The sequence below is a fragment of the Pipistrellus kuhlii genome, unplaced genomic scaffold (genome assembly GCF_014108245.1).
Source record: "Pipistrellus kuhlii isolate mPipKuh1 unplaced genomic scaffold, mPipKuh1.p scaffold_m20_p_35, whole genome shotgun sequence".
Lineage (NCBI taxonomy): Eukaryota > Metazoa > Chordata > Mammalia > Chiroptera > Vespertilionidae > Pipistrellus > Pipistrellus kuhlii.
Genome location: NW_023425535.1, coordinates 1,829,931 through 1,857,624, shown reverse-complemented (window position 1 = coordinate 1,857,624; position 27,694 = coordinate 1,829,931). Strand labels below are relative to the sequence as shown.

The 27,694-nt window shown below is 43.0% G+C and overlaps 1 protein-coding gene across 7 annotated transcripts in view; it reads right to left on the bottom strand.

The window, feature by feature from the left end:
- Window positions 1-26,798, bottom strand: part of ERCC6 (ERCC excision repair 6, chromatin remodeling factor) — a 75,121-nt gene extending 48,323 nt beyond the window's left edge. For 3 of the 7 annotated variants that reach the window (XM_045570683.1, XM_045570684.1, XM_036461210.2), the window contains exons 1-6: window positions 26,674-26,798; window positions 22,451-22,886; window positions 20,565-20,685; window positions 18,535-18,643; window positions 15,911-16,640; window positions 729-857 (exon numbers count right to left, since the gene is read on the bottom strand). In XM_045570683.1, the coding sequence (XP_045426639.1) occupies window positions 729-857; window positions 15,911-16,640; window positions 18,535-18,643; window positions 20,565-20,685; window positions 22,451-22,872 (1,511 nt within the window). In that variant the 5' untranslated portion in view covers window positions 22,873-22,886; window positions 26,674-26,798. Of the gene's footprint in view, window positions 1-728; window positions 858-15,910; window positions 16,641-18,534; window positions 18,644-20,564; window positions 20,686-22,450; window positions 22,887-25,847; window positions 26,109-26,673 lie in introns of those variants that run through there. The other 4 variants (XM_036461206.2, XM_036461208.2, XM_036461207.2 and 1 more) reach the window with 4 other exon arrangements.
- Between the last annotated feature and the right edge of the window lie 896 nt (window positions 26,799-27,694).

Here is a 27,694-nt window from a genome sequence, read left to right as displayed (position 1 = left end):
GCCTTCCTGGAGTACCTTGTTAAGCAAGTCCCCAGAGTGATGAGACTGAAAGTGTGCCTCAGTATTCATTCATCACGGAGACGGCCAGCGCCGGGTAGGCTTTCCGCATGCGCCTCCATGCGGCATCCGGTTCTAACACGGAGGCCACTTCACATATGAAGCATAGTCAGTTTCAAAGAGCAACTCAATCCTGAAGGTGTTTGTCTACATCTTCTTTTCTGACATTAGGACATCTACATAAAATATTTAGATGCGCATTTGGTCGGTTCAAAAGTATTATACCCTTAGGTACAATACAGGGCACTCAGAAAATAATCTAAACAGTTTTTTTATTCTATACAGAAGTAAAAAACCTTCCCAATATTGATTTAATATAAAACTCTTCTTAACCTGATTTAAGAAATTAGAGGTTTGGTTCCTAAAAACTACTAAGAACAATAAAAGAACTCAGGGTAGATGGGTTTTAAATGTGCTGCTTTTAGTCTGCAAGACAGGTCCATATAGATTCATCAGTTTACAAACATACCCAATGCGCACTGTAGTCAATTTATTATCATCTAATTTTAATGAACAGCATGTGGCTAAAATTTCATTTGACAGCATCTATTTGCAATAAATTGCTGCAAGTACCTAAGGGCCTACAGGTAACTGCTATGTAATTCCTAAAATATTAATCTGCACACAATGGCTTGATGACAGAATAAAAAGAAAAAACACATGGCACATACTTGAAAAGCTTTTTGAACAGGAAACCTGGCACTTTAAAACCTTCATCAAACTCAGCATCACTTTCCTCAGAATCATCCTCAAGCTTCAGACACTTCTCTTTGTCCTGCAGTCTCAGCTTATTCCATCTCCTACATGAAAAGAAAAATCATATTTCCATTATTTTGATTATAAGACAGATTAAAATAGATCATTCTAGATAATGCACAGGAAAAAACAGGCAAGTTAGACTGATCTTTTTTTACCCAAAACACCAATATTCAAAGAAGAAAAACAACTAATTCTCTTTTCCATCCTTCTCAATTCAATTCTTATTTGAATTACTGTAGCTGCACTATACAAATATTTTTAAGGTCCCAATTCATTATCAAAACTACCTGTTCCTCATTTGGAATACATCCTGAGGGAAAACTTCTCTGCTAGTTCCTAAGATATATGAACTTAATTTTACAAAAGATTCAGTGAAAATTTCAGTGTGGCTAAGTATCTCCAAAACAGCAGTATAACAAAAAATATTTTATTTCTAATTACTATTTCTGTGCTAAAAATATGCTAGCAATACCGCAAAACAGCACAATATCTTGAATATAAGGCAAATTTTTGGTCAATCTCACTATAATTGGGTTCACACATTGATTACTTAATGGGAGGGCATCAATAATATAAAAGTACTGAGAATTATACCAATGAGAAAAAAGTGTGTTCACCAAATAAAAGCTAAGTTTCAAATTTAGTACATAATGCTTTTCAAATATAAAATAAAATATTTATATTTCAGAAGGATAATACCATCTATCTATATATATATAAAAAGGCAGTAACCATAACAACCGAAAGCTCAAAAGAACACCGGAAGTTAGTCCTGCAGTCAGTGCTGGATTGTAGTAGCCACCCCGCACTGACTGCGGTGGGGGCTGGGGAGCAGGGCCGGAGAGAGGCCTGGAAAGAGAGGCAAGGTCTTATCAGCCCTTGCCTCTCTTTCTCTCCGGGCCTCCTCAGGGGCTGCTAATCAGCCCTACCTCTCTAATCAGGCACAGAGATAGGCTTAGAGACGCTGACTAGCATAAAAACTGACCAATCAGAACCAAATCTGGGTGAACTGTGAGGAGCCAATGGCTGCTAGGAGGCGGAGCTTTTGACGCTGACTGGCATAAAAACTGACCAATTAGAACCTAATCTGGGTGAACTACGAAGGCAGAACCTAAGCTGGGAATGAGGAGGGGTTTTAAGGTAATTGGGGGCGAGATCAGGCCTGCAAGGGAGGGCAGTTGGAGGCAAGATCAGGCTGGCAGAGGAGGGCTGTTGGGGGTGATCAGGCAGGCAGAGGCAGTTAGGGGTAATCAGGCAGGCAGGCGAGCAGTTAGGAACCAGCAGTCCCAGATTGTGAGAGGGATGTTTTACTGCCGTTTAAGCCCAATCCCTGTGGGGTCCCTGATTAGAGAGGGTGCAGGCTGAACTGAGGGAACCCTCCAAATTTCGTGCACTGGGCCACTAGTATATATAATAAAAGCCTAAGTGACCATTACAGGGGAATGACCAGAACAACCGGTTGGTATGATGTGCAATGACAACAGGGGGAGTGTTGCTCTGCCAGAAGCAGGGCTCATGCCGGGCGAGTGCAGCAGTGGTGATGGGAGCTTCTCCTGCCCCCACGGCAGTGCTAAGGAGCAGTGAGCTGAGCAGTCAGCAGCAGTGAGCTGAGCAGTCAGTTGCTAAGGAGCAGCAAGCCTAGCATTAAGGAGTGAGGGATCCCAGATTGTGAGAGAGATGTCCAAGGGGTCCCGGACAGTGAGAGGGCACAGGATGAGCTGAGGGACAACCCCCACCATGCACCAATTTCATGCACCAGGACTCTAGTATACACACAAAAGAACAAAATGTGTAAGATCTAAAAGTCTCAGCAACATGCCAAGGTTGTTGGGAAGTTGAAGCCATTTAGCCAGCCTAATTCTGTATTCATATAACTACAATGGACACTGGTGTCACAAGTTTTAAAAAAAAGTCAATAGCCTCACATTTTACTTTTTTCCATTTATAAAAAGGATGACTTTTTAGTAGGCTTGCAAGTGACATTTTAAATTTCATAAAATGGTGAAAATAAAGCACTGATACTGATAAATGCCTTCCAAATAAAAAGCTCACAGCAACGTAAGTAAGAAGGCATTTATCTGCCTCTCATGCAAGAAAAACATTGCACATCTAAGGGAAGGTAAAGGAGAAAAGGTTAGAATGATATTGCACATGGTGGATTCTCCGGTATCAATTACCAAGCCAGCATGGAGGCCAAACAGAGCAACAGGTGATCCATCCAGGGAACTGCTTAAAAACCTCCTTTGATAAATTCTTGACTTGATGAAAATTTCAACTCTTCAAAGTAGCAAAAGGAAGAGTTAGCTGAAGTTTAACTGAAACCACTAAGGAAGACTGGCTGGTGACCTGAAACTGCTTCTCAGGGTACTAAATCAGCATTGCTGGTAATTTCCAAAGAATAGCAAATAGAAGAGGCAGTATATGGACAAGTCTAAGGAAACAGCTGTTATATAAGATTTAGTATGTAACAGTCTTTTTATGTAAAAAATTAATCACCTTTTTGTGCTTAACTTCTAAAGACAATCTCTTCCTCTCTTTTATTTGTATTTTTCTTCCTTAATTTCCAGGCAACTGATTAAATGAAGAGTGATGCAGTTGGCTATGTAACAGTCTCTGCTATTCTTCATTATAAACTTAGTTACATGCAATGGCATACAGCAGTGGTTCTCAACTGACCGTGCTCCATTGCCCCCTTGTCACAGGGGGATTTGGCAATGCTTGGAGACATATTTGGTTTCTACAACTACTAGCATAGAGCTGGCTGAGGCCAGGGATTCTAAGCATCCTACAACATACAGGACAGTCCTCTACAACAAAATGTTATCTGGTCTCAAAGGCCAATAGTGCCAAGGCTGGAAAACCCTTCCATATAGATATCCTTTACTAGTGGAACTTAAATATTCATACCTTTTCTTGACATACATGTATGTATTCTTGCTACTCACTACCTGAAATTTAGCAAGCAAGCAAATTCAAATGAGATATTCCTCAGTATCCAAATTCTTACTATCAGAGCTCAAAACCAAGGATACCATACGTAGAAAATTTGTGGATAACATAAAATTTGTGAAAAAATCACAAAAACTATCACAGTACTTAAAAAGCACTTCATTTGCAAATACTCACAGACAATCTTATAAGAAAAAAAAGAAAAACACCAGAAGTTACTGGCTTTTTAAATCTGGCTTAAATACTTTATATACAAGAAATTCACTGACAGATGACCAACATTTCCTTAGACTCAGCCCATACATCTTTGTGACTGTTAAATTTCCCACCACATCACTCTGTACCAACAGGGTATCAGCTTCCTCCTCCCTCTCAGCCTCCCTCTTAAATGCAGGCATCGTGTCAGCATTGAACACAGCACCTCAGAAACCACAGAAGCCACTATAGAAATGAATGCATCCCAGCATCATCCGCTTTATAAAGAAAGATGACAAGAAACAAACATTTATTCAGCTTGGCTAAAGGATGTCTGAAGGTGGTGGAGAAAAATCATTATTACCTATAAATATTTGTATCATTGTGAAGACAAATCACCCAGAAGAATCATATACGTACACATTATGAGAGACATAAAATACCAGCTAAAAAACCACATGCCCATGTGGCTCAAGCTAAGAGATTCTCTGTTCCACAAAGCAACAATTCCTAGGTGGCTTATAGCCAAAACAGACCTGCCCATGCCACTAGGGCCACGCAGGGCAGCGCCAAGCGCGGGCTGACAAGAAGCAGCAGGCACGCTGTGGAGGAGGAGGAGAGCCAGCGTCATCTGAATCCTGAGAGAAACAGGTGCTGTCCATCCTCACTGCCCTCAAGGGTCTCGTGCTCTTTCTCGCTCTCACAGCCTGAAGGCGGAGGTTCTGTCTGGCCAGCAGATGTCGAGGGGATTCTGTGCTGTGAACACTGGGTTAGACATGCAGTAAGCACAGGCCCAAACATAGAGTCCTGGTCTCAGTGGTCCAGAACCACATCCTGACTGCTGTTTATTAGCTCCCTAAGCCAAAGCAAGCACATTAATCTGTTTAGCACCTAAGTTTCCTCACTGTGAGATGGGAGAACAACAGCGTCCATTTCCCTGGCTCTGGGTGAGAATTAAACGAGGTGTCACATGGAAAGCACTTATTAGCATAAGCCTAAAATAAAATTAATGCTAAGTGAATTAACCTACATTAGATGTGATGCTACCTATATGTGTGAAACCCTCCACCACCTGAGGCAGGAGCCATTACTATGCCCACCGAGGGGAACAAAGGAATATGTAGTCTAATACAATTGCACACGATACTGCAAAGCACCACCAAATTTGACAGAACTCCTGAACAAGTCCATCTGAACTAAACTAAACTGGTTTATCAAACAGATGCTAAGTAGATTATTACAAGTAACATGATCAGCATGAATAAAGACAGTGGCCATCAGAGGGTACCTGCTGGAATACCTCACTTTAAAAATTCTGTAACAGACTATTGTAGTGAACTGTTGTGAAGCAGGTCCATCTTTTATATAACAAATGACTTTTCGATAACACAGAATTACTTAAAATTAGTTGATGGCAGAAAAATAAGATCCGGGCCCAAGTAATCTGAAATCTTAAACATTAGATTAAACATGGCTCCAAAATGTCTAAATTCTATTATGAAGTAGTCCATATTTACATTTTTTGAAAAGAAATAACTTTTTCCTGTTTTCTATTCTCATTTTAAAAAACTCACACATGTAATAGTCACAGCTGCAGCCGCATAAAACAAAGTGGGCCTGGTGTTTCTGGCAGTGTTTCTAGCTCCTCACACAACGACCACAGTCAGCCCGCTGTTGACTCCACTGGCAGCCACTTAGAAGAGAACCTAGCAATAAACATAAACTTCAATTCCAAGCAGATGCAAGCAGAGAAAACACTCCCTGGTTCCCCCGCACTCATGCAGGAATGAGAACCGGGCCCGGGCCATGAGGCCTGGGGCTGACACCACAATAACCATCTATCAGTAGCAGCACGGACCCAGAGCCATACTGCTAGCAATGCGGGCACCAGTTGAACTGTACCAGAAACAATACTTCCTCCAGTTGTAACTTACTGGGTACCTTGTCAATGAAGCCCTAACAATACACTGGAGAGCTGGTTGCCACCACTTAAAGTTAATTTACTTCCAAAAGAGAAATTTCCAGCATGGCAAGAGTATTCCATACACACAACGGAAACACACAGAGAGGTGGCAGAATGTCATCCCTTGTGGCCTCCTATCTGTGCCTCTGCATTCCTGCACTGTCCCCAACCTCCCCTGCTCCAGCACATCCCGCATCTGTGGACCCTTTACACCTCTGCCCAACGCTAGTCAGCCAGTCAGCCATCATGTCCTCCAGGTGCTTCCTCAACCGCTCGGTCCCTCAGGCGTACCCGCTGTCTCTGCTAGTATCTTTTGAAATCCGTATCTGTCTCCCCTTCAGGCTGGGAGCCACTTGAGAATAGAGATTGTCTTAGTCATTTTTATATCCCCAGACTAGTATAAATGCCCACCTCACCACAGACACTCAATAAATGCTGAATGAATGAATGAAGTTCAGAATTGGGCTGGGAATAAGGAAAACATCAGGGTTGGAAAATGATCTAAGTGGGTCACTCAGAAATGGGTTCAAGAAACTTCCAGTTCCATCTCATTTACAGCCTCCCTCCCCTGCATTTCCCACTCCCACACACGTGACCTACGGAACTACTACTGGCTGTAGCAACTGGATAACAGGGCCAAGGTCCACTATGAAGAATCAGCCAGGCAAACAGCAACTGCAAGGTCAGAGAAATTCTAACTTAGAATTTTATACCCAAAAATGTTATATTGAACATAAAAATGTTGTAAGTCATCTTCAAGTCCTGAGTTCTGTCTTTGGGGTCTCCCGGGGGATTCACTTTGCAGCTAGGTTCTGCACAGGGGCTCATGGGAAGAATCCGAAGCCCCAAGGTAAAGCCCAAGCTTCCCTGGGGCCAGGTGGAACCGTGGGCAAGAGATTAAACTTTTTATGTAAGACTTTGTCTTCTGATAGAGGAAGAAAGATGTTAACTAGCCCTAGCGTATATTTACATTAGCAGAAAGAAAATGCTTTTCTGTTCCCACCTTCATCTTTTTCTGTAATCCAGACATTTAATAATCACAGCTGCAAGCAAATAAAATGAGTGAGTGTGTTATTCACCTGGGGGGTGGTTCTAACTCCTACAGCCTCCCTTCCCCAATGGCAGCCACCAGAGGAAAACCCAGTTAAAAAAAAGACTTAAGACATCCAGTGAGAAAAGGATATAGGCAGAGAGCTGCACTATAGATCTGCAATAGGTAAGGAGAGGTCTGAACCTTAAAAACATCATTTAACAATTACTGCATTTGTCTCCTTGACTACAAAGTGAACAATATTAGGTTTTTATAAAACTAAATGAGATTACATATGTATTATAGCTTTTGGATTAAAACTGCATGTGGTTGTTTTTTTACACAACATACATGTCAGATGCTTTTATAATTATTGGCAGATTACACACACAAAAAGGTAAAGCTGAGAAATTTTAGTTAGCTGCAGGTTAAAGGTGAAAAAACAATAAAACACATATAGCAATCTTGGACAGGCAGGAGGCCATCCTGCTAGCCTATCCCTACTGCCAGCCAAGATCAAGATCACTGTATCCACCCTGGACAGAACATCCTGCACAACCAGGACAGCAAGAGTGTGTAAACCCAGCCTTACATGGCACAACAGAAGGACCCGGAACACTAACCTTAGAACAAAGAAATCTGTGAGGAACCAGTGTTATCTTGACATACCCACACTTAGAACCAATGAAGTTTGAAAAATAGTCCCTGGGCAGATGTCTAGTGCCCCCTAGTGTGTTCAGAGGAAATGTCATTTTTTTATTTTTCCCCAAACTACTGAAAATGTACTTATATTTGTCACTAAGTGATACTTTATCACTGAGTGTTAATCATATCAATTAAAAAATGTATGAAAGGTAAGAAAAGCCTAAAATCAACAAAACTAAGTTTGTAACAGCTAATGATTTGGCTAAGCGTATTAAACCCAATTGTGAAACTGCCTTTTACTTTAGAGAGAAGCCACCTTTTCGAATATATCAATATTTAGGATTCTCATGGACCCCTTACCAGCTTGATGGGATCTTTGTAGTAATGTTTCACCTAGTGGGCATGCAAATAACAAAAACAGCTAATATTTACTTGGCCTGACATTTGCCAAGTATCTTGGACATATTATTGTTTGTAATTCTCATAATGCCCTTGAAGAAGGTGCTGCTGTGATTCACACTTTATGGATGAGGATATCCACAAAATCTCAAAGCTACCAGATGAGACTTTGGCATTCTGATTTCATGGCCTGTGATTTCTAACCTCTTTGCCAAATATCACTTCTTTAAATAATGTCAGCTAGCTCTGGTCAAGCTGTGTTTTGAAATTATACATACAACCCTAGCCGACTTAGCTCAGTGGACAGAGTGTCAGACTGAAGGGCCCCCAGTTTGATTCCATTCAAGGACATGGACCTCGGTTGCAGGCTCCTCTCACATAGATATTTCTCTCTGGCTTTCCCTCTTTCTTCCACTTTCTCTAAAAATCAATTGGGTGAGGATTAATTTTTAAAAATACAGAAATTATACATACTTACATACATACACACCATCATAGCCTGCCCAAGATCAGCAATGTGAAGATTCAAACCCAGATCATTGGGCTCCAGGGTCTGCACTCCTTATTTTTACATAACCTTGCCTCTTAAAATATATTTTTCAAAATCCCCAAAACTACCTATTTTCTCCTAGTACCAAGCAAAGAGTAGATAATAATTTCGTTAATTGCTATACAATGCAAACAACTATACAAGAGCAAATCAAATTCTACTAAACCTCAATTCAAATTTGTCTCAAAAAATGCCATTGCTAAAGTTTAAGGAGGAAAAAGATGGTTTTCATTTTCGTGCAATAATGTGATTTCTTCCCAACCTCAATACTGTGCACAATGAGTCCAAACTCACTTTTCACTCGGCATTTGCCATCTGTCCAAGGAGCAATAAAATCAGTTTAGTTCTTTGACTATAGATAATCTGGGTTGATCAGATGCATAAGACACATTTAATATTAGACAATCCAATATACTCAACTGCCTACACAATCCACAAAAAATGGAAAACATACCTATTAATAGGAACTGTCAAATTATTCATAAACTTGAGATCATATATTAACAAAATGCTCTCTCTGAAACAAAATCACAAATTTTACCTTACTGCTCTGTCTTCATTTTTACATTGCAAGGCCACCAAGGCCAGAGCAGTTTGGATCTACATGGACTATGAGGAAGTCACAATGATATAGTTAAATCACTCTTAATACAGGGTGAAATTCCAATCTGAGGACCATTCTCCACTGACTGCAATATCCATGAAATAAATTCTACAACAGAAGCACAATAAGTACAATTTGACTTTTAAAAGTATATTCAAGGCACCAAGCTGGGTATTTAATATCGTTTGCATTTCTGCAGCGCACTGGATTCTCTATTTCAGACAGCTCAGAATTCCTTACAGATTACTCTAATTTGCTAAATTGAGATACTCGGTGTTTTACTTTTCTTATCTGCCTTTTTATGGTCTTTCTGGGTGGACTTAATTGGCACATCTAAGCAGATGAAATAGCCTCAGTTAGGAGTCCAGATCGCACAGAGTAAATTAAGACTGATGCAGACAATTATGCACTGGAGCTGAGAATGAGAGGTGTGTGCAGAGCACAAAGCTAAATTAGTCTTCATTTGTGTCTTAGCTTTATCATTTAAAAGAAGGCAAGATGCACCCTAAGAAAATTCTTTAAGGCAGTAATTTTTGCTTCTCTTCAAAACACAGACTTTTTGGCCCTAGCTGGTTTTGAGCAGACTGAAGGGTCCCGGGTCTGAGTACAGTCAAGGGCACATACCCAGGTTGTGGGCTCAATCCCCAGTGGGGGTGTGCAAGAGGCAGCCCATCAATGATTCTCTATCACCATTGATGTTTCTATATCACTCTCCCTCTCCCTTCCCCTCTAAAGTGAATTAAAAAATTTTTAAAAAAACAACAACAACAACACCGCCGAAACCTGTGTGTCTCTGTGGAAAGAGCGTTGGCCTGCAGAAAGGTCCCAGGTTTGATTCCGGTCAAGGGCATGTACCTTGATTGCGGGCACATCCCCAGTAGGGGGCGTGCAAGAGGCAGCTGATCGATGATTCTCTGTCATCGATGTTTCTAACTCTCTATCCCTCTCTCTTCCTCTCTGTAAAAAATCAATAAAAATATATACTAAAAATAAAAAATAAAAAAACACCACCGACTTTTTGGTTGATCTCTTACAACCCCTGTCCCCTGAATGTGCCGGGGTGGGGAGGGGGGGTGGCCCAGGAGAGGTCAACGGGGAAAAAGAAGACATATGTAATACTTTAAACAACAAAGAATAAAATAAATTTTAAAAAAATACAGACCCTTAGAAGAAAATCAAAAAGGACATAGTTTTATTTCTTGAGAAAGAAATTAAGTCCCAGAAACTGATTATATTTAGGTTTCTAGATCAAGTCCATATTAAGCTTTTACCAAATTCAGATTTTTAGGAGTCAAGTGATATTGGTTATTTTTTTTTAATTGGGATATAATTGACATATAACACTATATTAGTTTCAGGTATACAACATAAGATTTGATACTTGCGTATATTGCAAAGTGATCCCTACAGAAAGTCTAATAAGCATCTGCTACCACACATAATTATAAATTATTTTCTTGGGATGAGAATACTTAAAATTTACTCTCTTAGCAACTTTCAAATATGCAATACAGTATTACTAACTTAACTGTAGTCACCATACTGGTTTGTGCCTTGTGTGTGTGTGTTTTTAAGTCAAGCTATGTAAGTGCCACCTAAAGGTGCTGAATCCTCACCCAGGGCAAACCAGGATCCAAATGATGGACAATCCCAGCACAAAGGGAGACATCTCTAGACATCTCCAGTGCACTACAGAAATGCAAACTATGCCAAAATCGGTTTGGTTCAATGGATAGAGCGTCGGCTTGGGGACTGAAAGGTCCCGGGTTCGATTCCGGTCAAGGGTATGTACCTTGGTTGCGGGCACATCCCCAGTAGGGGGTGTGCAAGAGGCAGCTGATCGATGACTCTCATTGATGTTTCTAACTCTCTATCCCTCTCTCTTCCTCTCTGTACAAAATCAATAAAATATATTTAAAAAGAAAAGAAATGCAAACTATATGAAATACCCAAACAATAAAATGGAGACAGAGCACCGGGGAGAGTGGGTCTGGGGGCGCGGCCTCCAGCAGCATTTCGGGGAGCAGTGGAAAGCATGCAGCAGGCCTCCATGGAGCAACGGAGGAGCTAGTTGCGAAGGCCAGGCTCTCCTGAGTCCTCTGCACCCGACCGAGCTGACAGGCTGCTTCCACCTGACCACACCAACGTCAGGCCCCAAATTCCTTCAGTTTTTTGAGCTCAGGTTCCCGTCTCCTAAGGGACTGTGAGGTTTAAACCAACAAACCCACATTACACGAAGCACTGCAAAGTAGTCAACATTCAATAACGTTAGCTATTATTGTTCTTGTATAATCTCCTCCCATCCCTGCTCAAGCCATGGAGGCCTCCAAATTTCCAAATCCAAAAGACATTTTTCAATGTTTATCCTACTTAGCTTGACACCTATTAGCAACTGAAAATGCTGAGTCTTCCCCTCCTAGAATTATGTGTGTACACAGCCAAACCCTCTGAACAAGAGTCAGCGCACTTTTGGGCTCAAAGGGGAGGACAAAGAAACAGTCTTCCCAAAGTATTAAGCCTTACAGAGCGAGGGAAGATATTCTTTAAGAGTTACATAATGAATGGAGTCATCAATCCTTTTAAGCTCAAAGTTATTCATGTAAAATAAAGTAAAAAATAAGTCAGAAGAAAAAAATCTTTAAGGTAAAAAATGAGTTAAAAACCAGTCACATCAACAGGCATCCCGGCTATGGCTTCAGGTGACACCAGGGTCATAAGGCGAATTCTATCTGCATGGCCAGTGTGGCTCAGTTAGCTGGAGCATCTTCCTATGCACCGAAGGGTTGCAGGTTTGATTTCCAGTTGGGCACATGCCTGAATTTCAGTTCTATTTCCAGTTGGGGTGCATATGAAAGGCAGGCAATTAATGCTTCTTTCACATCGATGTGTCACTCTATTTCTCTGTCTCTTTCTTTCTCCCTCTTTCTCTCTAAAATCAGTAAAACATATCCTTGAGTGAGGATTTAAAAAATTCTATCCACACTGTACCTGTCAGGTCTAGACTCCCTAGCAATCTCCCCAAATCCCCATCCAACTGGTTTTTTTGGTTTGGTTTCAATCAGGAAGATAAAGGCAGCTATATGCCGATTCTTGGCACCACCTTGTGGTCACATCTAGATATTACACATTCCACATCATTCCACAAATGGAAGGAAACATATTTACACAACCCTGTCCTGGCTCCCAATCCCAGTTCTACCTCTTAAGAAATTATTAAAACTTCAAAGACTGACTTGAGGTCCTGTCCTGGCTCCCAATCCCAGTTCTACCTCTTAAGAAATTATTAAAACTTCAAAGACTGACTTGAGGTCCTGGGTTAAGTCATAAAGTAGGATCATAGTACTATTATCCAGTCCCAGGAAAGGTTAAACTGTAGAGAAGGCTTGGTAGGAAATTCCCACTAAGCATCAGCTAAAAAAAAAGATAACCTAGTTAGAATTGGTCTTGAGCTAATAAAAGACTTATGGCATAAACTGAAAGCATAAAGGATATGAGACGTCTAAGAGTCACCCACTGTCATGAATTTAAAAGAGCTTTATAATTAACACATTGAGGGCGGATCACCAGCATTCTCATGTTTTCATATTACACAGTGTTTTACATAAATGTTAAAGGCATGCCTTAAAAATAAATGCCCATTGCATTTTGAAGTTATTTATTACATGTTCTTAAAAGCTAATATCTTTTTAAAGTATGACATTTTGTAAAACATGTTTTGTACTCATTCAATAGAAACTTATCTAGCCACTGGGTAAAGCTAGCAATAAAACTACTGGTGCACAATGTGTTAACAGGGCCATAATACAAAGTTCAAAAAATGTGGGACGGGGGGTGGGGGGGGATCCAGTGTGTGTGTGTCATGGAGCCAGGTCAGCTGGTTTGAACAAGACCACGATACCTGAGATTGCAAGCTGGGTGCATCACACCAGAGTCAAACCTTACATGGTAGAAGACTAGACACCAATTCAGCATCCAGGATACTCATGCAAGCCAATTGGAGATTTCAAACTCTTCTTTAAACATGTTGCCAATCCAGATAAGTCCAAATAATTATCCTTCTCCTTGCTCTACACCTAGGGGATAACACTCCTTCCTTAGTGCCTAACTTAAATCTGCCTGGCCTTGCTGGATATGTATCTGCTCTCAGGACTGGGGCCAACTAGCCACTGAAACCTACACGGATTGTTACCCCCACTTTCCTACACACAGAAATTATGTCTCGCCTAAGAGAAGAATAGAAAATACAATCAAAGCCAAAAAGATTTTCTTCCCTTGTATCAAAAACAACTAGAAATCTTACACCTCTAAAACTCCACCCCAACCTTGTTCACCAATTTAATAAATGTGAGAGGCACCCAATTCCCAATTTGCATTCCCAGCCCTCCTCCTGGCTCCCTAAACCAGGTACCAGCGATAGGAAGCCTGTCCTCCACCAGTGCTCACACGTGTTCACTGTCCCTGCCCACAGACAGTCCACACTAAGGGATGAGCCTAGGACTACGATCCTCTAGCATAGGGGTGTCGAACTCAATCAGAGAAGGGGCCAAAATCTAAAATCCAGCCTAAATCGCGGGCCGAATGGTTTACTGAACAGTCATAAACTGTCATTGTGATGGAAACGCAGCGGAGTGCAGTGATGACAGCGCGGTGCGGGCCACATTGCAAGGCCTGGCGGGACGGATTTGGCCCGCGCCTTGCAATGTGGCCCGCACCGCGCTGTCATCACTGCACTCCGCTGCATTTCCATCACAATGACAGTTTATGACTGTTCAGTAAACCATTCGGCCCGCGATTTAGGCTGGATTTTAGATTTTGGCCCCTTCTCTGATTGAGTTTGACACCCCTACTATAGGATGAGAAGGAAGTGATGAGTTAATCTACTGGCCCAAAGGACTGACTATTAACAGCCAAAGTTACAACATCTCCAGAGAGTCATTCCACTGTGGGTCTAACTTGACTAGACCTTCCTTATTCCTTGATTTATCTTAACCAGACCTGAAATGTATCCACTAAATGCCCCTGGTTTCCATCACCAAAATCATTATCTTTGAGAACCTATCAGATCCACTCCATTTCTTGAAAGATACTTCCCAGAGACCACATCAATACCTTAGCCCCACAAATGTGGCAGCTCCACAAATATGGCAGCTCAAGGAATTTGTTTACTCTTTTATCCAAGAAAAGAAAATAGGGCTACCTGACTCCACAGGAGGGAGGCAGGAGAGCTACCAGGACAGGACGGGAGGTCATGGAGGAGTGCACTGTACCTATATGGGACATGACTCTCACTGGAAAACTCCCCCCCCCCATGGGGCCTACACTTCATCCGGGCATCGAATAGCCACCTTTCCCTCCACCTGAACGGCGAAGCCTTTGCACCTTAGGGTACATAACCTCACACATCGTCACTGCCTCACGCTCCTGCCAGTTCTTAGTAAAGATTATCCAAAAGAGCATGCCCCCATTCTCCTCTTCATGGTGCTTGGTGTTGCCGCAGGTGCAGGGAAATGAGCTACTGGAAAACTAGCCTTCCAGGGACAACTCTCCCTAGAAACTGCAGATTTCTTTGAAAAGGCTTACAAAACAGGGCTTTAGACTTACTGACTGCTGGGGGGAGGCGGAGTGCGTGCATAAACCTAAAAGAAATCTGGTGAAGGGAGCCCTCCGTGCTGTGAGTCACTCAGCGCTCTCAGTGAGCTGCAGTGAGACTGGTGAGACAGGAGGCCAGCAGCACTGTGCTCAGGGAGACAGTGGAGAAACTGGGACTATGCACTGTTCTTGGCTCACTGAAAGGTGTGGCAACACGCAATGCTGACATTACAAGGAACACGCTCACCTTCCCTTTTATCTTGTATCTCACTTGCATCATATACTAACGAAGTCATGGAAATAAAAGCCAGAGTCAGTCTTTAGCATAAAAAAAGGACAGTGAATAGGACAAGTATGCTGTGTATATAAAGTACATTTCTGGCATGACAGTGGTTTATAATTCTGTAGATATCTACTTTTTCAAGATAGGGAGGATTTAAGAAACCAAGCTTCAACAATAAAGATCTTAAAAAAAAAAAAAAAAAGCAGCAGCAGCCAAGCTTATTCTTTCACATGTTAAAGCTTAAATTTCAGCTCTTATTTGAAGTAAAGTCCTTCAAAATTACTTTCCTGCTTCAAAAGAAAAAACAAACTATCCAGCATGCTCAACATTAGTCAACTTTTCCTTCTGAACCTTGGCACAGGGCGACCACTTTGGGTGTAAAGGCACACATCTCATGCCGCAGGAGCCCACATTTCATCCCCCCAAACCCTTCACCTAGGACAGTGGTCGGCAAACTCATTAGTCAACAGAGCCAAATAGCAACAGTACGACGATTGAAATTTTTTTTGAGAGGCAAATTTTTTAAACTTAAACTTCTTCTAACGCCACTTCTTCAAGATGACTCTCCCAGGCCATGGTATTTTGTGGAAGAGCCACCCTCAAGGGGCCAAAGAGCCACATGTGGCCGACCACAGACAGACCTAGGATTTTCTTCTTGGACTTGCCCCAAATCTCAGTGAAGACCCAGAAGTAGAAGCATTTGGGTCGGTTCCATCGAGGACTTGGGCTCTGATGGTTTGGGTACACTAAGCCTGCAGGAAGTCCAACCTGTGGATAACAAGGATCTAATATATTAAGCTGGGTCTAGAACTCTTATCTATTAATAAACCTGCCCCCTAAGATAATGCAAGCAGTACAACCCGTTTATAATAACCTCCCAGACTGACCTTAATCGCTGTTTGTAATAATCTTCATCTCCATCGTCTCGGCATCTCACTCCTTTCCGACCTCCTCCTTTGGCAGCTTCAGCTTCTTCCCCAGAACTCTGCCCGTCCATCTCCTGCGCTGCTGTTTTCTTCTTACATTTCCGCCGCTTGAGCACAGGCCCCAGCTCAGAGTCGGTGCCTTCTGCAGACAGGTCCACCTCTGCCGCCGCCCGCTCCTCCTCCTCCTCCTCCTCCTCCTCCTCCTCCTCGCTGGGTAAGTACTCGGACTCTTCACCCTCAGAATCTCCCTCTGCCTTTGGCCTCACATCAGACTCCAAGCGTTTCTTTCCCTTCGGCAATCCCACTTTCCCCTGGAACTGGAGAGCCCGCTTCTGGAGTTTCTTGATGTGCTTTTTCAAGCGCTTGTCTGTTTTCGAAAGAACTTTGCTTCTCTTGTTTGGTTTGTTTTCACTGAGTGTTGGGCTCAGCTCAGAAGTAACCGAGGCTGGAGTTTTCTTAGATGCTCTTTTATTACAAACTTGCTTCTTCCTTTCAAAAGACAGTTTTGCTTGATCTGCCAAATACTTCTCAAAGCCTGATGCTTCATTAAGCATTAGTTTCCTAGGCTTTTTCTCCTGTTTCTGAGGGATCTGGGTACCAAAAGGCGTCATCTGGCCAGTGCGGATGAGCTCTTCCCAAGCAGTCTCCTGAGCAGGCATGAGCATGCTGCCGAGACAGGATGGCCCCGCTCCTGAAAGAGGGACACAATGCATTGGGCACTAGCGCTCTCCAGGAGGACAAGGAATATACTCAGCTACTCAATAAACAGTAGGCTCCTACAATTAATTAATATTAAAAGTATATCAGTAATCATTAATGCCTGGCTAATGTGACTCAGTGGTTAAGTGTTGACCCATGAACCAGGTCATGGATTCGATTCTCAGTCATGGCACATAGTTTTATTTCTTCATTTCAATCCTTATGCTTTTTATTTCTCTTTTTCCAATACTACACTGTCCAGTACAATGTTTAACAGAAAAAGAGGAAGTGAGTACTTCATCTCCTCCACATGAGAAGCAAAACCTACTTCTAGGAATAGATTCTTTATTAGATAATTCCCACAACCACCTCTGAAATGGAGCACTGTGTGGAGAACAGGGCAAAGAAACCTCAGTAAGCACATGAGCAGAGAAATGAAAGTCTACCATACCTATGCCTATCTCATAGGTTCAAAACACAATTGCAAAGGTACAGGAATGAGGTCAAAGTCTATGCCCAGGCAATGCAGAGCTGGACCGCACAGAGAGTCCTGCACACGCTGTTTCACTGCCTTTCAAAACTGAGCACAGGGCACAAGCGACCGAGAAAGGGCAGAGGAGGGAGGTCGATAGGAGAGAACACAAGTCTGAAGTGCTGGCTGGTGTCCCAATGGAGAGATATAATAGGAACCAAGAGCTCAGAAAAAAGGCAAGTCCGTAAGCCTACAAATGCGTAAGAATTTAGAACCTAGGTGCCCGCAAAAGCCAGGGAGAATTGGATAAGATTATTTGGGAAGAGGTTCAACAAGAGGCTCAGCAAAAAATCCTGAGAACAATTAACTTTTAAGATAAGGCCAGAATAGTAGGCCAAAAATAACTAAATAGGAATGGTCTGAGGGCCGAAAGGAAAGCCGGTTGAAAGACAGGAATCCCGGGGAAACACGGGATTTGCTAATGCAGGCCAGGGTGAAAAGAAGCTTTTGGATTTGTAACTATTAATCCAATTAAGGGTGAAAAGAGGCTTTTGGGGAAGTAACTATTAATCCGGGGCAAAGTTTTATCAAAGAATCAATAGGAGGTGAAAGACAGCAGCAAGTTTTAGGCAGCCAGACAAGAACAAAAACCCGTTACCAGTGAGAACTATGGTGCCTCAGCAGCAGAAAGCATGGCTTTAAAAGTGCACATCTCTAATATTTTTTCTGTTGCCTCAATTAATTCTTCATAATTCTCTTGTCTTATTAAATAAATTTCTGGAGCTAGTAGAAAATATTTGCTTGAAGAGCTTAAATGTTAAGAAGCCTTAATTTTTATTTTCGAGTAATAAATGAATGAACAGCTACGAACAATTTCTAAACATACATACATACACACTGACTACAGAGGTATTTCATTTCAGAGCTTATGCATTTTCTCAAAAGGTTTTCCAAAAGACGCCTATCTTAGACAGTGATATAAACAAAATCATGGCCATGGCATACCTGGAATGAAGCTATCTTTCCTTAAACAACAAAACTGATGTTTGGAAAGCCTATCAAATATGCCTCAAAAATATATGTGAAATCAATCCTATGAATGCTGATGATGTTGGGCTTACAAATTATACCTCAATTAAGGTTAGTTGTCTTTATAAAATTAATTATACAAAAATGTAAGAGTTCTAATTTATTAAACATAATACGAAATGTGGACCAGCAGCCAATAGTAGACTGACTTAAAATTTCACTTTCACCTCTAACTTTGGTTCTGCAGGTGTAAAGAATAAAATTTTCCTAAATCAGTTTTGGCACTAAGGCAAAGAAATGTCTTTTTCAGAAAACCTAGACCAGGACTCACTACTGGCATCAAGTATCAATTGGGAGCACAGAGACACTGTTCCCAGGACCTCACCTGCGTCCTCCTCCGGACCAGCATGCTCTAGTTCAGCTTTTACAGCCACTCCTCCCAGGAGGGCCTGCAGGCGTTTCTGCTTTGCTGTGATCTTCTTTAGCTGTTGTTCCTTAAATGGTAAATGTGAATACAGAAACATCAATGCAGTGATTTATTGTTGCAAATACAAAAGACAGCGTTACAAAATTTTAAAACTTTAATCAAGAGAAAAATAAAACAGAAATTTCATATATTACTATTAATATCGAGAACCTTATCTGAGCCGCTGCCACATTTCTAGCAGGAAGTAGGACTCAAAGCATTTCCATCAGGCACGCATCCCTGTCCCACTCACCCTCCCAACATAGCTTTCAACAGGCCCAGAACTGAGGTTCACGTGTACTGACGCTCCGCTGATTTGGGGGTGGCACTGCTCTACTTGGTTCCCCCATTACAACTGGGTAAATCACCACACTCCTCTGTGTTCGGACCTTAACAGCCAATGGGCTATGAGGTCAATAGGTTGGAGGGTAAGAAACATAAACGTGAATGTTCAAAAGTTCAGTCAGTCCCCTTTGATAACTTACCATATTTATGATTGTTCTTTATAGAATTCTACCCAACACAAAATTTTAAAGGGAAAATATATTTCGATATCCCTTTTTACCCCAATCACAACAGACTCCTCTGTCTTGTCACCTTCTATAATCAAAGCTCAGATATGGGGATATTCCTACAGCCTCCTCAATTAACAAGGCCTGTGGTACTCAGTTCTTCCCAAAGTCAAGAATGTTTAAATACCAAACATGAATGTGGGGCAAGGAAAATCATGAATATAAAGGTCACATTACAATGACATGTAATTTATTTGCAGTTTTTCTCAGCAAAATCTTATTTTAAACAGCCTTTCTCTCTGAACAGTCTATCTCTAAACATCAAAGAGCTGTTAAAGAAAGACAGGGATATATAACTGAGCTGGGCTATTATCTGAAAAGTTCTAAGGTCTGAGCCTCTCCTCTCCTTGAAACTCCTGCCTACCGAAGCCCAAGGTCAGAGAAGGTCTCTGCACATTATACCACACGCTCCCACAGAGGCCAGATGCTGCCTTTCTGATTTGGGAAGACCAACAGCTGCTTCAAGCCACTACTAGCTGTGACTCTGGGGCTGCTATTCCGGAGGTGAGAGAAGATGGGGTGGTGCAGATAATGGACTGGTGATTGGAAAGCAAAAGGAGGAACTGAGTCTACACACATCCCCACTAGCACAGCTTAAGTGAAAGATGCACAGACTCTACTCATTACAATGAATCAGTTGCAAGCACAAGGATATCTGTTAGTCATAAATAAAATGATCAAATGGCAGAAATAAAATGATCAAAATTAGTCATTCCTATCTTCTGCAATGTATTTCTAAAAGTGTTTCAAATCTCTCTCTCTCTCTCTCTCTCTCTCTCTCTCTCTCTCTCTCACACACACACACACACACACACACACACACACATAAAATGTCCTAAGTAACAGATAATCCCTACCCTTAAGTTCTACGACTCTAAATGCAGACGCAGTGTGGCTGGATGATGACTGTAATACCTGAGGCCAGCCTCTCAGAACAGTGAGCACGTGTTCACTGCTTCTGTATCACAGGAAAGAGTGTAAACAATCAATGCAAGCAGGAGCTAAGCAGGAAAAAAAAGAAAGTTCATAAAAAATAAGGAGACTGAGTAGAGGCCTGCACACCAAGCAGGAGGCTAATTTAGGTAAAAGAAAATAGTGAGGCAAGGAAGGCTGTGAAAGTACACCAGTAAGAAGGCATGCAAAGCCAAAAAACTTTTTCTCAAACATGTATGTATGTGTGGGAGTATGTCTGTATGTATTTTTAAAAATATTCTAACAAAGGATATTAAAGGGAAACAGTTGAAAAATTAAACATACATAAAAACTCAAAATTTTCTATTATAAATATTTGTTTCAAATCTTATAAGTACTTTTCAAATCCTTCCTAAATATTAAATGTCTAAATGATGACTTTTTCAAGTGTTATTTTGAAATCACCTTGTTATATTTTTGCCGTTTTACAGAATCTAGTTTCCTGTTGATGTCTTTGTTGGTGGCAGCTTGAGGGCTAAGTTGTTCAATAATTTTATTGATTTGCCTTAGGGATGTCGTACATGACCTGAAAAATAAGATAAAATGTATATATTCCACCCTGGTAACATTTCTAATAGTACAATATAAAGATTGAAATACTAAAAAACATGGCTCTCTTATTTCTTATTAACTAAGATAAAAGAAACTAAACCAAAATGCATAGTCTTCTTGGCCATAAATAGAACTTGAAGTGTTGTTAGAAGTTTAAGATGACTAGTGTCTTTTTTTTTTTTTATCTGCTTCTTTAAATCAGCTCATTCCACTTTGTAAGCTGATTAATTTATCCTATAAGCTTTTAAGTGATTAGTTTATTCAAGAGACTACTAAAACAATGTGCAATAAGTTGTCCTTTTATATGAAAAGATGAATACATTTTTAAGACTACTTTTTATAGAAGTTTTAGGTTCACAGCAAAATTGAGAGGAAGGTGCAGAGATTTCCCATATACCCCGAGTCCCTATTGTCAACAACCCCATAGATGGATTCTAAAAGCCCATTATGAAAGTCTCTCAAAGCTTGGAAAGTACTAAAAATGCTTAAACATTTTCTTGGATAAGTCAGACATCTGTGGCAATATTTTTTCTTTCACATGACCAGAAAATGTATTTGCTGTAGTATTATGGAGGGGGGAAAATCAACTTTAATACACTGCTCCTAAATTAGACACCACAGAATTATAGCTCTTAATTTTCAAAACACAAATTCAATATTGACATTTGTGTAACTTGCTGTTGTATGCTTTCTGGGTTTTAGCATAAAAAGATGTTATCAATGCAAGTGACCGGCAAGCTGAGGACCCCACGCCACCACCCACCTGGTGCCAGGGCCTGAGGCTCTGCAGCACTGTGCCTGCCACCTCTGTAAGCAGTGGACACGTTTCTAAGGTCAAATGTAAAAGGTGTGTTCGTTACAAAGAGTTGAGGTGCTCACACCTGAAGGTCAGACTACAACTATTTGAGAACATCTGCAACTCAAGAGACCAAAAGAACATACCAAAAAACTTAATAGAAAGCATGTCCTTTAAGTGCCAATAGCCACCTGTACTTCAGCCCTCCCCAGCGGGTAACCAACAGCTCCATGTTCCTCCTTCTCCTCCCCTCCCACAACCACCCCCAGCTAAGACTGCACCACCCTTCCATCAACCTTCCCTGACACTGCCTGGAACACTGGCCAAGGGAGAGAAGACTAGCAATGGCGTGAGCACTCAATCCTGCCCCCTCCTAGCCCAGCCAGAGTCTTCCCCTTCTCTACCAACATGTTCATGCGTTATGCTCATCAGCGCCCAAGTCTCCTCTAACACACAAATGAAATCCCCATGGGACTTCATCTTCCCTTACAGTCAAAAGTAGGAAAGAAAGAGCAGAGAGATATTTTTCCTTATTTCTAGAAATGCAAAATCTGAAAAATAACTAAAGGATATACTCATTTTAAGGGAAAGAAACTACAAGATAGAGGAAATGTGAGGGGGCAGGTGTGCTCCTGAGTTCTCGAGCAGGACACATAAGAACTGTGAGCACACGTCTCCTGAGAGTGATTCTGTACATGTGCTTGTGAGCTCGGGTCACTCCTCTGCATTATGCACAGACAGGCAGCTGAGCTGTGCATACTGCTCTGGAGGGGAAGGGCTGAGGTTCAAACACAAGGTCAATGACTGCCCTTTTGATTCTACCCTCCATATGAGAAATCCTATAAATCTCCTAATATTTCTGGGATACTACAGCTAGCACCTGAATTTCTCCTCCCTTGTAAACACAAACTCTGCAATTAGAGAGAAGATGGTCCACACTCACGCAAGGTCATCCAGGATGGACTGGTACTCCTTCTCTGCATCCGCGAGCTGGGCGGCATGGCTGGCCTCCTGGATGGCACTGTCCACCTGCTGCAGCACACCTTGCTCCAGCACGTCCTGGTCATAGACGTCCACACCCAGCCCCTGCAGCTCCAGGGCCTGCGCACTGGGCTCCACCGCCTGGATCTGGTGCCTGTCTATGTGCAGCAGCGCAGGCCTTCTCCTCGCAGCTTCCCACGGACACCCCTCCGTGGAGCTGGAGGGCCCACTGGCAGAGGAACAGGAGGGGAGGCTCTCCTCCACCTCTGCGTCACCGTCATTTTCTTGCTCAACTGTCATTTTTTCACCATCACTGACACACCGACTCTGTAAGCAGTCTTGCTCCTGAGTTTGACTTGAGTTGGGAATTCTCTCATCTGTCATCTTTTACAGACTACCTAAAAGTAAAAACAAAACAAACAAAAATAAACTTTCAATAAGCCTTTTCTGTTATATAGAAAGGATAGCTACATGGTTTCCTGAATATTTTATGAAACAGATTGATTTTTCAAAAGATCAAGTAATAATCCTCCAATTACACAAACATGTTTCCAAGTATTACTTTTCTGAAAAGCTTTTATCTTATTGAGTTCTGATAATAAGAAAAACCAAAAGAAAAAAAACGCAGTGTCCCTGACAAAGGACATTTGGGTGGCCAGCTAAAAAAGCTGACAACCAAAGTCCTGAGTGACACCCAGAGTCTTCTCCATCTCACTGGCGCTTCCCACGTTAGCCTCTCCACTACGCTATGGCATGAATGACTTATGTTAGTGGCATGATCAACCATGATGTATAGATTTAGATTTGTGATGTAAGAAGAGAGCTTCTATAAAAATCTGACACTAGAAACTTTGAGAATGAATATTTATTTACTGCAATAAACAGAAACAAGAGATAATCTAACACCACTCAAATCAGAATCTGAGAAAAATAAAAATATTCTCAAAAAACAACTCTATTTCAATGTGTGATATAATTTCTCACCTTAAGATTGACAAAAACATAAAGCCAAATAATATCCAGTATAGACCAGGAAGATACACCCTCACACAATGCTGGTGAGAATATAAATTAGTAAACTGCCACGTTTTCAGGCAGTTGCAATAGTTATTAAAATTTAAAATGCATATGACTAGGTATTTATTCCAGAGAAATGAATATATGCAGTTATGTTTATTGTAGCATGTTTTAATAGATTAATGTAGCCATTAGGTATATTCAGTGATACTGGTATAAGTCTTGTAAAGTGAGAAAAGCCACATAGTATAAACACATTTATGGAAAAAACTGCATCTGTGTGTATGGAACACACTCAACGTGATCTGGAGGTACACACTAAACCTACAGTAGTTGGGAGGGGAAGCAGAAGGAACAGGGAGGAAGTGTGTATTGCCTGCATAACTCTAATAACTAGATTATAAAGCAACACAATGACCAAGAGACAGCCTTGCTTTTCATTTAACTGGGAATAAACTAAGGTTTCTTTCAGCATTGAACTTATTTCTATGAAATGACCACAAGTACCCCCAATAAGCCCCACTCCTTCCTCATCAGACAAAAAGATCCCAGAGGCCAAGCACTGGGATACAGATGCCAGGAGCTTGGCAGCACCCTGCCCTGAGTGGCTCCCTCTCTAGCAGGAAAGAGTGTCAAAAACAACACAGCAGGATGGATCCATAGAGATGAACAAGAGGCTATGTGGACACAGAGGAAGTGACGATGCATTGGGTATGATGTTCAAAAGACACATACAAGATTTGAACACCTGGCCCAGGGTGTGATACAGAGGAGCTCAATATATGCTGAAAGGAAGTCAGGTTCAGAGAGGAGTCATAAATAACAAGTCTGGTCTGGACTACTGAGTCACTGGTGAATTCAGTCACAAAAATGAAATCTCTGAAAGGAAGCAGACGGAAGCAGGCAGAGGGGCTGGTGGGAAGTTATAAATGCCAGGTATGGGTCAGGATGCAGTCAGAATGCAAATCTGGGCTCAAGAGAAAGACATGACAGGGACCACAGATTCTTTTAGAGGTTAAAAGTGAACAACAGAGGAAGAAAGTTCCTCCTTTTTTTGGCTTGATTATTTTCAGGAGAAAGAATTAGCTTAGTGCTCTATCATTAACTAGTCTCCACTTTCAACAGAGGCAAGATTCTAAATACTGGCTGAAATTTAACAATTGTTTTCATTTTTCTTATTTGTATGTATGCAAAGATTTGTTTTTCAGTAAAAAAAAACACAAAAATTCAAATATTTACATAATAATATAAAATAATACATTAAGTAATTATGTTAGGTAATAAAGGAAAGGTTGAATAATGTTTGCAGAAAACTTCTAACAGAAAAGGAAGAACAGGGAATAGTTAAAAGTGGAAAATGAAATGGCAAGTTCACATAAGGAAACTAGAGTCCCGTGGATTTGGAAATTAGCAGGTACTGGTTATCTTAGTTTAAAAAAAAAAGTTTCAGTTGAGCAATGGGGACAAAAACCAGGCTATAGGGAGTTGAGAAGTGAGTAGCCACCAGTGGGTAGCCTACCCTCTAAGCCTTAGAGTCTAAGAGTTTGCCTATGGAAGTGCAACAGCTGAAATGATCCTATATAATAAAAGCCTAATATGCTAAGTCCAGTCATCCATACACTTAACCACTCGCTATGATGTGCACTGACCACCAGGGGGCAGATGCTCCAATCAGTAGGTAAGCTTGCTGCTGGGGTCCTGCCCATCTGGACTGAGGAAGATGGGCCTCACACACCCTGAAGCCCTCCTGGTCCCTCCCAGCCTGATGGTGTACTCACAGGGTCCCTTGGCTTGCGCCCTCTCGCAATCTGGGACCCCTCAGGGGATGTCAGAGATCTGGTTTCAGCCAATCCCACAGGCCAGGCAGAGGGATCCCCACGAATTCGTGCACCAGGCCTCTAGTACTGTAATAATGAGTTGGGAGAGGAAAACTAGGTCAGGAAAAACTATTAACGTGTCATAGCTGGGAAGGGAGGAGGGAGATAACCTACTGAGAACACTGTACCAGAGACATATTTGTATATGTATATATAAAATATATGCTAGTATAGTATACACATACACACACACACGCACGCACGCACGCACGCACGCACGCACGCACGCACGCGCGCGCGCCACTGTAGTAGCTGTTGTTGCAAGGGGAAAGGACAGGATTCTTTATGACAAAGTAACAGAGGGACCTAACTGACACTGTTTAAGCCAGTATCTGAAGAATGAACGAGTTAATCGGCCAAAAGTGGAGTGAAACGTTTTTGCAAAGAACAGCATGTGTAATTCCTAAGGCTGGTCAGGGCTAATGCACTTGGAACGTGTTAGGAATGGGCACAGTCAGCGTGTACTTTACATCCATTGTGCACATCTAACGCTCCGCACGGCTCAAGTCATCTGGGGAAACAGTATCTTCGTTGTCCTCCCCTCACAGCATCAGTTCTGTGGGCGGCGGGGACTCGGGGCTGGAGCCTGGTAGCAGGCACACGAGGCTGAAGGCGGGGGGAGTGAAGAGGAGGGTGGGCGAGGACCAGACGGCACGGGCGTGGGTAACGCGAGCTTGGACTTGACTCCAAGTGCAAGACTCTTAAGAGTTTTGAACACGGTGATGACAGCATGGTCCAAGTGATGTCTGTGGACTGCTGTGCCGATAGCAGACTGGAGGAAACGGCGCACAAGGAGCTGGGAGACACGGGTGAGAAGTGACGCGGCGTGGGACAGGGTGGCAGCCGTGACGGGAGACGCTCCGTGGGAAACCACCTCGCAGCTTCCCGTGCGGACGGCTCTGCCCTCCTGCTCTCTGCCCTCCTGCTCGGCAGGGATACCAACGCCCGGAGTGCCCGGCTGCATTCTGCCCGATCCTCTGGGTCAAACAACAAACGGCTCTGACATTCAACAAGGATCAAACTGGGCCGAACAGACCCTGCGCGCGGGGCCTGTTCCAGGCCCAGAAGTGAGGCTCGGTCGCCGGCTCACCCGCCGGCCCGCCCGTTGGGGGACCTGCCACTCGGGCGCGCGCCGCGGCGTCACTTCCGACCGCAGGTGGGCGGCCCGGGAGGCGCGCCCGGCCCCCGGACAGGCCGGGGCTGGGGGCCCGCGGGGCCCGGCTGCCTGGCAGCACGAGCGAGGCCCAGTCACTGCCCGCCCGACGCTCGGCCCGGCCGCGCCGACACTCACCCAGGGCCGCGAGGCCGCCAGCAGCTACACGCAGACGCTGCCGCCGCGCGCGCAGCCAGGACTCCGACTGGCAGCCGCCACGGCACATGCGCGGGGACCCGCCGCTAGCTCCGCCCCCAACGGTGACGCGCGCGGCCTGCGGGGGCGGGGCCAGGGCGGCGCCGGGCGGACTGGGAAGGCGGTCAGGGCGGTTTGAGGGCCCCGTGCGGCTCCGTCTTTCCACCTTTGACCCGGATGTGGATGAGGATCCCGCGCGTACCTAGTTGCTGGCGCTTCATTCCTGATAAAAATGCCTCTGTAGGTGTAGGAAGACGGTTGTGAGCATTAAAAGACACGTTTTTAGAGAGCGAGGGATGAGAGTAGACCGTGCGAATGTAAACGCCCACAACCGTTCACACCCCAAAAAAAAGGCTAGCGTGGGAAGTGCTGCCCATTTCATAGCCACGTGCAGGCTGACCTCCCCTGGTCATCTGGCTCAGCTGTGAGCAAGGAGAACTTGGGAGAAGGTTCTCCGCTGTCTGCCGTCCCCCTCCCCACCCATCCCTCCACCCCCACACACACACCTTGGGCGGGGTCAGAGTGTGCTCATAGTGGACCTACAGGAATGTCTTGATTGCATTAGTGACTCAATAATTTAATATCTGCCCTCAGATCAAAGAGAAGGAGGATTTTGAGCCAGGTGAGAATTTTAGGTTGGAGCATTTGAAGAAACAAAAGGCCAACACACAGGTTCAAACAAAAGAGGGAAATTGAAATCACCTGAAGCAGGAGTAGCCCTGGTGGGCCCAAGCTGAACCCAGTGGCAGCCAGTGGTCAGCCAGGGATTCTAGCCGGGAGGGTGGACTTTCCAGGGGCCAGAATGAGAAAGCCCTCGAGTGACAGCGGACTGGAAGGGATCTGTGGGGCCTGGGAAGGAAAGTGCCTTCCTCATTTAGAAGACTGAAGTGGACAAGGGGCAGGGGCAGGAGTGGACTGGGTAATGCTCAGGAATAGCACCATATCTCTGTTAGCAAAGCTGATG